Below are 10,969 nucleotides of genomic sequence, written 5' to 3'. Positions count from 1 at the left end.
GAGGAAAGACAAGTTTCCCCACAAGAAAGGGAATCAGCCTACCGCTGTTTTCATGGCTGATGACAGAAAACAGACAACGGGAAAGTTACCTTCACAACAGTCTCCATCAAAGGACAAACGTAAGGCCTTCTGTCCACACTGCAACAACCATGACCACTACTTGAATGGTTGTACTGAATTCAAGGCGCTCACCAGCAAATAATCGAATGGCTGAAGGAAAAGTCCAGATGCTGGAAATGTGGGCGCACCCATAAACCTGATCAGTGTACATTGAGAAAACCATGCAACACCTGCAAGGAGATCCACTTGACTGTACTGCATGAAGCCATTCAGCAAGGAGCAAGCAGAATCTATACTGTTGGAGTGACGACTCAGATGACTTACCTAGACCGGCCCCTGCGTCCCCATAATGTCATGTTAAAGGTCGTTCCAATCACTCTCCATGGTCCTGCTGGCAAACTTGAAACACGTGCTGTGCTTGACGATGGCTCCATGAGAACAATGGTGTTAAACCATGCAGTCCAGCAACTGAACCTCACTGCGAAGAAAGACTATATTCCCCTATCGACAGTTCAACAACTGCCTTTCCAATGTAAAGGGCAATCGGTCAATTTCCAAGTGTCCACAAGGGAACATCCTGACACCAGGTACAATTAAATAAAAGGAGCTTTCACCGCTGACAGTTTACGCCTATCAGAATATACCTATCCAGTTACAGCTCTTCAGAAGCATTGGCCCCACTTACGTGGAGTTGCACTGCCTCTGATCAACAACGCAACTCCCTCGATCCTGATTGGCTCTGAATACTCCGACCTAATCACCCCACAGCAACCTGTGAAATTCGGCCCCAGTGGAGCGCCATTGGCTGTATGCACCAAATTGGGTTGGACACTTCAGGGACCGGCTGGAGTCCTGAAGGAACAGCTCAGTGAGCAGAAGTGCTTCAAGATTACCATTTGTCAAGAGAACCATGACCTTATGCGGCAAGTTGAGAGATTGTGGAAGGCCGATGTGATCCCTTACACTAGTGAGAAGATTGTAACCCGTTCCAAGCAGGACCAGTATGCTGTGGAACTGCTTGAAGCAGAAACAGTTCGCATTGAAGAAGTAGGAGTTCTGCGCTATGCCACACCCCTCTTTCGCAGGAATGATGGAACCCACTTCCATGCTGGCAAAGAAGCAGTTTTCCCAAACCTGAAGCAAACAGAGAGACAACTCCAGAAACAGCCTGACCTTGCTAGGATCCACAAAGAGCAAATCCAGAAGCTACTTGATGCAGGCTGCGTGAGAGTCCTTAGTGATGCAGAAGCCCAGCAGACTGAGGAGTCGTGGTATTTTCCACATCGCATTGTTGAAACCAGCGGTAAGCCACGTTTGGTGTTCAACTGCTCACTCGAACATGATGGACAGATGCAGAACAACCATCTCCTACCCGGACCCAGATATGGAGCATCCCTCCTTGGAGTCCTCCTCAGATTTAGGCAGCACCCAGTGGCAATATCTGGGGATATCCAAGTAATGTTCCACCAGATAGTCTCCTACCAGCTGACAAGCCCCTCTTGAGATTCATCTGGCGGAACATGGACAGAGCATCTAAGCCTGCTGCGCCTCATTTGCCCTGCAAAGGCATGTACTCGACCACCAGAAGGGCAACTAAGAGGTCGCATGTGCTGTCCAACAATCCTTTTACGTAGACAACTGCCTGGACAGTCTGCCCTCAGCTAAAGCAGCTAAAGAACTGGTCATGAAGATACGCACACTGCTTGCAACAGGTGGCTTCAACATTCGCCAATGGGCAAGCAATATCCCCTCAGTGGTGGCAGATCTGCCAGCTGCTGCCAGATCTGACGGATTTGACCTTTGGCATGTCTTTGGTCAGAGTGACACACCCGAGGCCACACTTGGACTGCAGTTGCAGTGCGATGCAGATGACCTTGTTTACAAGCACCGACCCATTGCTTACCAAATGTTCAACCTCAGAACTGTCTATAAAATCATGGCAAGCCAGTATGATCCAGTTGGTTTCCTTGCACCATTCACTGCAAGAGCTGACGAAATCGTCCAGGATCTGTGGAAGTCAAGAGAACCTGGGATGACCCGATAGAGCCTGGAGATATATCCTCACCAGATGGCACATATGGGAACAGGAACTGGCTGACCTACCAAAGCTTCGACTGCCAAGGTGTTACACACCACCTGAAGTTGACATCAAGACGACCAACCGAGAATTCCACATCTTCAGTGATGCCTCAGAAAGAGTCTATGGCTCAGTTGCCTACCTGCGCACTGAAGGTCACAAAGGAAGCATCCATACCATGGATACCAGTTTCATCCTCTCACGTTCCAGGGTAGCAGGGTCCGACTCCTGCAGATACAAGGTGTTTGTCGGGACACCAGTAGCTGAGATACAGTCCCTGAGCAATCCAGAGAATTGGCATTATGTTGACACAGCCAACAACCCTGCTGATGACATTACTCGGGGTAAGACCGTGTCTGAACTCTCTGATGAACAAAGATGGAGAAATGGTCCATCCTTTCTGTCCTTACCTCCTCATTGCTGGCCGGTAAGCCCCTTGGTCGATGAACTGGAAGACACTGTAGAACTGAAGGGAACAACATTCTGTGGAGCGATCACCGTGAAAGAGCCCCAGTTGCCAAACCCAGAACAGTACCGCAGTTGGAATGGCCTCATCCGGGCTTTCAAGGAGCTTCATGACGCAGCGGCAACTGCTGACATATCTCCTTCAACATTGGTCGAGAGGGAAGAAGCCATAGAGACCAAGCGTTTGTTTCAGGTACAAGTAGACTGCTTCCCACAGGAAGTCCATGCTCTGATGCAGAACAAGCAGTTGTCTTCTGGGAGCAGGTTAGCACAGCTCAGCCCTCAGCATGATGAAACCTCTGGAGTGATCAGAGTGGGAGGCCGATTGCGACAGGCAAAGGACCTCCCGCACGAAATTAAGCACCCAATCATTCTTGACCCGAAGCATCATATCACCAAGCTTCTTATCCAAGACTACGATCAGCAACTCCTTCATCCTGGAGCTGAACGTGTTCTTGCCGAAATATGGCAGAAATTCTGGATCCTGCGAGGACGAGAGGCAATTCGTCAGCACCAGCGCCAGTGCAACGATTGCTGCAAGTGGCGCGGTAAACCAGCAGTTCCCAAGGTGGCAGACCTGCCCCCTTCCAGTCTCCGTCTCTTCAAGCCAGCCTTCTTCTCAACGGGCATTGATTGCTTCGGGCCAATGACGGTTAAGATTGGTCTACACACAGAGAAGAGATGGGGAGTCATCTTCAAGTGCATGACCACACGTGCCATACACTTGGATTTGCTGGAGAGCTTAGACACAGATGCATTCCTGATGGCCTTTTGCCGTTTCATCTCCCTAAGGGGTAAACCATATGAAATCCTGTCTGACTGCGGAACCAACTTCAAGGGTGCAGAAGCAGAACTCTGAAGTGCCTTTGCTTCCATGGCTCCAGATCAAAGCCAACAGTTTTCCAAACAAAAGGTGCGATTCCAGTTTAACCCGCCAAATGCTCCGCACTTCGGCGGCTCCTGGGAGATAGAGGCGAAGTCGGTTAAGGCTGGACTCAGAGCTGCTTTGGGAGACCAGTCGGTCACAGAATCAGTACTCCGAACCGTCTTAGCTGAAGTCGAGGGGATTCTCAACTCAAAACCCTTGGGTTACGTCTCTTCAGATGCTGCTGACGGTGATCCGATGACCCCAAACATGCTTCTGATGGGGCGGCTAGATCCTAACCTTCCACAGGTCGTCTACACCTCCAAAGAATCCATGGGACGACGACGATGGTGCCATAGTCAGGTGCTTGCTGACCAGTTCTGGGCTCACTTCATCAAATCCTACCTTCCCAGTCTACAGAGTCGGCAAAAGTGGCAGACTGAATACAGACACCTGGCCTGCATGTGGAGACGTCGTCATGGTCGTCGACCCCCAGCTGGTTAGAGCTCAGTGGCCAGTAGGGAAGATATGCGAGACACACCCTGGAAGTGATGGACGTGTGAGAGCGGCCAAGGTCCGAGTCCGTGACAAGGTGTACGCCAGACCAGTCGCCCACCTGATCCGTCTGCCAGAATGCAAGGACGAGGACAACTGCCCATCTGAGGACCATCCACAGACTGAACACTAACTTAAGACTTTCTTGGTTTCACATTTAGTACCCAAATGTGGGGGCGGCTGTAAGAAAGTCCTTCACTGTCTTCTGACCACGCAATAGTTGGTAGGGCGCCCACCCTCAGTAGTTTGCTCATTCTCGCACCGTACATTCCGTTCCAAAGTCAGGTTTACTAAGCACATTTCCAATTAGAATACCTCCAAATTTGCCATTACTGTGAGTTACTGACAATTGTGAGTACAGCCATATGTTCTTTAGCGTTTATAGTATAAGACCATGTAGTGATTCTTATGTTATTGTGTAAAATAGAGGAGTTTAGAGTACAAACCTTAGCCTTAATTGGGGACAATTGTTGCAACGTTACATGTACAATTATGTTGTTGACTTGTGGGCACATGTACGTGCATTCCGGTGAATTTATTAGTATTTATTTCTGTTTATTCCCCAATCACCATGGTTTCCTGTTCCATATATTTCCAAGACTTCATCACTGGTTTCAGCTCCACCATTCCGTTCACAAATCACAGTTTCCCCAAGATTGCTACGGTATCCTGGCCAATTGCAAGTCACTACCCCCTGTTTCTAATTCTCTGGGTATAATAAACAGACAGTTTCTTCATTAAACCAATCCTGCTCATCAGTTTAATTGCTGCCATAGACTTGTTGTGTTACCCTTTGAGCCACGCCTCCCTTTCCAAGTGAACCTTGTCACTTCTTCACAGTAGGATTTTCAGAGATTTGTTCAAGTGTGCCACAAATATGGAACACTCAGCTGAATTAATGCCAATTTCTGGATGCTGTCGTCGTTGAATTTCAGGTTTTTAATTGTCATGACACCAAAATTGTTCACAGAGGTGGTCAGTAGCATGTATTTTAAAGGTTATAATATTATTTTTTACTGTAACTGAATGAATTCAAAGTTTTTCAGCAAAGAGGTTTGGTAATGATGCATGAGGAAAGTCAAGGAAATGTTGAAGAGTGGCATGTTAGAGACTCAATTTCATTGGGGCCAGCCTAGTGGACTATACCTCGGTATACATGGCCCTATACTCCTAAACTAGAAACAAGTGGAGGAAGGCTTAAACATTGCTCCCCGGCCTTGAATGGTATTAGCCACATACAGGTATTTCTCAGTTGCCTTTTTGATTAATTCACCCAGCAGTGTATCATGTTCAATTTGCCCAAATGGCGAATTCCTGAGCATCATGCCTGTTGGTGATTTATTTGTCATCTCGATACCATAATTTTGTTACAACTGTGATTTTCTCAAGATCTTCACTGGCAGTGAACATGTACAACTCCAGACACCAGCAGTTATGGTGATCTCTGAGAACTTTAATTACTGCACACCACATTAGGTGCATTCAACTAACATTTATTATGTGTTTGAATGAATCTATTTTAACATAAGAGTAGCTCCCCTTGAGGCTTTCATGCCTGTAAAAGTATGTACAGTAGTATACCAGCACAGTCATTGCAAAAGTTTAGGACCATTCATACAAAATGCATCAACCTAAAGAAAAGCCATCCTGAAGAAAAACCAATTAATCATGCAACTTCTGTATATTTTCAGTGTGTAACCTTCGTATCTTAGTTAAACAACCATTTGACTACATTTCCAGGATTTTAAATGTTAACAGTCTTTAGTGTGCCTCCGTTTTTCTGATTACTTTTTTTTTTACCCATGCTGCCTTGCAGAAAAAATATACAAGACCTGCCTTTGCAAAAACATTCATTCAAATGGGTACATACAGGTACATGTACATGTAGCACTACTACAGTGATGGTATGCACCATTCAATGAGACAATGCAATGCAGGCCCAGTGACGGAAATACCAATAAAATTTCAGGTGGTCTTAAACTTTTGCAAATGACTGTAGTTTAGAGTTCCCCTTCCTTACATTTAATTTGGCCACATAAATGTAGTGTGGCCGTGATACTTGGTGAAGCTGATCCGCAGAGACAAGTTAACGTACATGTCATGAATTGTTCCACATACCTGGAGTGTGGTTTTCTGCTTGCGTCCTGCCTGCTAGAGTCAGCGATTGAAGTCTTAGTGTACACATACATGTATTCTTATAGGTTCTGTTTGACACACTGTGCTGGTGAATGCTAAAAAAGGGGTTATTTTGGACCATGTGACTTGTCACAGCTGGCACTGTGACTTGGCCGTCCCATGCTTCTTTTTGTAAAAATTAGGTGTGCTCAATCCAACATTGTTTTGTAATGATGGAAATTTGAAGTTCAAGACTGCACACACTGTACATGTACATTGAGCACGGCAGTGGAGAAGTATAAAGTTTTGGCGGATCTGTGATTCCACAGCCCCCCTCCAGCTCTTTTTTTGGTTAAACTTTAGTTCATGGTTTCAAGTCTTATTCAATTTTTCAGTTTGGTCATTACTTTTAAGGGTTGATTTTTTTTTTGGTTTCAATACTTAACATGTAGAATTGGTGTGTGAGTCCCTATTGATTCAGTTCCCTGCAACTTTGCTATTGAAGATTGTTCAGTTTGAGTTTCTCTTATTGTGATAGCTTGCTATTTTTTTCCAGGTCTGCCTTGTGATCGAATGCACCCTTAGGCCTGCATTGCATTGGCACAGTTTGATGCTGGACCCCACACCTGCATACACACCTGGCAGCTGGCAATCAGGTAAGAGATGACTGGACGATGGAGACATGCAAGTCTGGATTTGACATCATGCTCATGCACACATACATGTAATTGACACCTGCTAACCCTTCTGCTTTAATCACAATTAGGCAGCTGTGGTGGCTTCAGCATCCACCCATGAAAGGGAAAAAAGAGGGGAAGAAATTTTTTAAAGGGGGGAGGGGGGCTGCATGGGGAGGGGGAGATAACCTTTCCCCTCCCCCACAGGATCAGGAAGATAAGGCATAAATTGAATAACGTAACTGTTCGGCTGATGAAAATCTTTACTTATTTAAAATAAAGTTGAAGTTGCCACTCGGTACAGCCATCAAAAAAATGTATGGTTCTGTGTTAATTTCTGTTGCCTTAGAGAACTAAATTAACTAAAGAGACTGTACAGTGCCGGGTGTTTTACTCTTTGTAGACATGATGACAATTTTACATGGTAAATCTGTCTTGAGATATAATTTCCCCCAAAATTTACTGATGAAAGCCACGATTTTGAATCTTTGAACAGTATTTTGCAGCTCTTTAAAAATAACAATATGAAAATGAATATTTATCTTGTAAAAAGATTTTTTAAAATTACAAATGGGTGAATTAGTTAAATTCTTTTGTGACTATTTTAATTTCACAGATCAAGCCCCTTATTGCCATATCTGCTCTTGGAATAGTGATGAACGTCCTAGCAAGACGGTCAGATTGTGGAATCAAAGAGGGCCAGCACGGTCTACAACCTTTAGAAGAAGAGTTTTAAAAATTGTGAAAACTGCATGTATCACTTTGCAAATAGTTTACATGTACTGACCTTAACCCTAACCCCAGCAGATGTAACAGCAGCCAAACAAACTGGTCGAGCCTTGAAGGAGTTTTCAGTATCTCTTTTGTGGTCTTTTGACACCAGTTCTGTGAAAATTGCACATACATGTATCTTTCTCGTTACAAGCACCCCTTTTTCCTGAAAGAAAAGCAAGTCTGGTCTGAGCCAATTTGGCTCATCAGGCTGGTGTTTATTGCAGTTTCCTTTGCTTGAAATGACTGAGAATATTTCTTTTCCCCCCTGGATGGGATGCCACTCCATCACCAGTTGCATCCCAGCTAATGCTGGTACCCATTTATACTCCTGGGTGGAGAGAGGCAAGCAGGGGTGAAGTGGCTTGCCAAGGGCCACAACAGACTGCCAGCAGCTGGATTCGAACCACCAACCCTATGATTGGAAACTATAGACCCTAACCACATGGCCAGCCATACTTTTCCATGTTTTTATGAGCCAAAACCTTTAGTTTCATACAGCAGCTTTTACAGTCACTTTGACAGCATTTTTGTGAAAATCACACATACCATTCTCATGCAGCACCCACTTTCTTATTATAGTTATTATTCTTATTCCCGAAAATGGGTCACTTGACCTATTTGGAAATATTATTATATTTCCGAATAGAGTGACCCATTTTCGGGTAATAGGAATTTGTATTAATATTATTATTATCATAGATTTCTGGTAATGACACCAAGGATTCCTCAAAAGCGCCCTAGGCACTGTAGCTCGCAAGCCTGAAGAAACCTGTAGAGAGGAGACAGTGAGAAGCAGTTACAGTTTTAGAGGTTGGAAGAAAACCTGAGAGGAATATTCTGAGTAAAACCCACAAAATCAGGTAGGGGGCCTAAAACCCGATCCATATGTGGACCGGGCCGGGATTTGAACCCGGCCGCAAAGGTAGAAGGCGAGGAAAGAACCACTACGCCAACCTGACTCCCTCCCTTTCCTGGAACAGGTCAACCAAAAAAGGTACCTGCACTTTCAACTGCTGTGCTGAGTGCACACAATGGCTGGTACACTTGTAACCTTCAACTTCAAGTGACCGTATCAACTATAAGTTGTATGTCAGATTGATTTGAAACTACAAATCTGTACTGATAAGGAGTGTTTTACATGCACGCTGACTGTTAACAAAATCAGGCTTGGGACAGCCAAGATCTTGGCTCTGAGATGGTACAAAATGACCCGTCAACCTCAGGGTTAACACTGGAATAAAACTGACAGAACTTGATGACATTGATTGGTTTCTCCTCGCAATCCTGGCAGGAGGGCTTTCCGTAGTATCAGCTGCATCTGAGGCTCTACTGTAAAATGCTGACCAACCATAGAGGGCGCTATTCCACAAAGCCTACTGCATCACCCAATGGTAATGGAAAGATTAAAGGGGGAAAAAAGAACTAAACATTGTCTTAATAGCACAATGGCAATGGAAAGAGGAAAAAAGAACTGAACACTGCCTTAATCGTACAGTGGTAATGGAAAGAGGAAAAAAAAGAACTGAACGCTGCCTTAATGGCACAGTGGTAATGGAAAGAGGAAAAAAGAACTGAACACTACCTTAATGGCACAGTGGTAATGGAAAGAGGAAAAAAGAACTGAACACTGCCTTAATGGCACAATGGTGATGGAAAGAGGAAAAAAGAATGGAATGCTGCCTTAATGACACAATGGTAATGGAAAGAGGAAAAAAAGAACTGAACACTGCCTTAATGGCACAGCGGTAATGGAAAGAGGAAAAAAGAATGGAATGCTGCCTTAATGACACAATGGTAATGGAAAGAGGAAAAAAAGAACTGAACACTGCCTTAATGGCACAATGGTGATGGAAAGAGGAAAAAAAAGAACTGAACGCTGCCTTAATGGCACAATGGCAATGGAAAGAGGAAAAAAAGAACTGAACACTGCCTTAATGGCACAGTGGCAATGGAAAGAGGAAAAAAAAGAACCGAACACTGCCTTAATGGCACAGTGGTAATGGGAAGAGGAAAAAAAGAACCGAACACTGCCTTAATGGCACAATGGTAATGGAAAGAGGAAAAAAGAACTGAACGCTGCCTTAATGGCACAGTGGTAATGGAAAGAGGAAAAAAGAACTGAACGCTGCCTTAATGGCACAATGTTAATGGAAAGAGGAAAAAAAGAACTGAACGCTGCCTTAATGGCACAGTGGAAATGGAAAGAGGAAAAAAAAGAACTGAACGCTGCCTTAATGGCACAGTGGAAATGGAAAGAGGAAAAAAAGAACTGAACACTGCCTTAATGGCACGGCGGTAATGGAAAGAGGAAAAAAAAAACTGAACACTGCCACAATGGTAATGGAAAGAGGAAAAAAAGAACTGAACAATGCCTGTATTCCCTGATTTACATCACAGCAGTAGCACCACCATTTATCCAGAAAAGCTGACGAATTTTAATGTTTACAGCAAGATACTGAAAACTGTGAAAAATTCTCTAAATTGAAAAATTCAAAGGATCTGACGTTTCGGTCCAAGTAGAATCTTTCTCAAAGTTGTGTGTTCAAGTTCGAACCAAAACAGTTGAATTTTTAGTGACACGTATATAAAACTGAACATTTGGAAGTGTAAATATATAAAGGTTTGTAAATATACTGAAATACGTGTAAGGTCTGAATATTTTCTGTATTCTCTGGCTTTTAACATATTGAAGTTTTGTTATTTAAATACATGCAAATGTGCTGTGCCCTCTGACCTTTTTTGAAATTGCGCAATCCTAACCTTTAAATATATGTTCCGAAGGTATTTATTTATCAAGAGGCTTATGGCCTGGTGGTTAGCTAGCTCGCTGCCAGGCCAGGGGACCCCGGTTCGAATCCTGGGGTCCCTGGAAAAGGAAGTTTTTTTTTTTTTTTTTTTTTTTTTTTACTAAGTTTTTTAACAAAATTGTGCATGCCCACCTGGAATTGAACCCAGGTCCTTGTGCATAGCAGTTAGTGTCCTTAACCGCTATGCCACGGCACTTTCTTGGAAAAATGTGCTCGTTTCTAAATGTTAAACCTTCCATTGTTTGGACTTAGAATATTTTTCAGCCAAACTGCGTACTTGAGATGGGCAAGGGTGGAAGTCCTGGTGGCTGGAAGTCTGAGAGCTGATAGGAAGGGTAGAGTGGATGGCTGAGGGCTTGGGACTATCAGTATTAGAGCTCTGAGGATCCCATGGGGGTTGAAGAACATAGCTTCTGAATGTTCCATATTGCTATTGGGTTAATTGTAGCCCTTACAAGATAGAGACTAAAAGGCTCCGAGAGGTAACTTTACATAAGGGGCTTTGAAGATATTTAAGCCTGGTAGGACTTCATGTAGCATGAGGCTGTAATGTAAAATCTCATGGTGGAAACAG

At 44.1% G+C, this 10,969-nt stretch overlaps 1 protein-coding gene across 1 annotated transcript; it reads left to right on the top strand.

Annotated features, from left to right (window-relative positions):
• Window positions 1-2,294: 2,294 nt before the first annotated feature.
• On the top strand, window positions 2,295-10,270 carry LOC147796345 (uncharacterized). The gene is made up of 2 exons (XM_087148278.1): window positions 2,295-6,793; window positions 7,431-10,270. Exon 1 carries the CDS (start codon window positions 2,316-2,318, stop codon window positions 3,459-3,461), a length of 1,146 nt encoding a protein of 381 aa, XP_087004404.1. The 5' UTR covers window positions 2,295-2,315; the 3' UTR covers window positions 3,462-6,793; window positions 7,431-10,270.
• Window positions 10,271-10,969: the final 699 nt, after the last annotated feature.

Source organism: Acanthaster planci, linkage group LG17 (assembly GCF_054643075.1).
Source record: "Acanthaster planci isolate LZ-2023a linkage group LG17, COTS_SCS, whole genome shotgun sequence".
Taxonomy (NCBI): domain Eukaryota; kingdom Metazoa; phylum Echinodermata; class Asteroidea; order Valvatida; family Acanthasteridae; genus Acanthaster; species Acanthaster planci.
The sequence above is the reverse complement of the archived record's forward strand: the minus strand, read 5'-3'. Positions and strand labels throughout refer to the sequence as shown.

Excerpts from the sequence above, each read along its gene's own strand:
- LOC147796345 (XM_087148278.1), top strand. The coding sequence starts at position 2,316 with ATGGATACCAGTTTCATCCTCTCACGTTCCAGGGTAGCAGGGTCCGAC.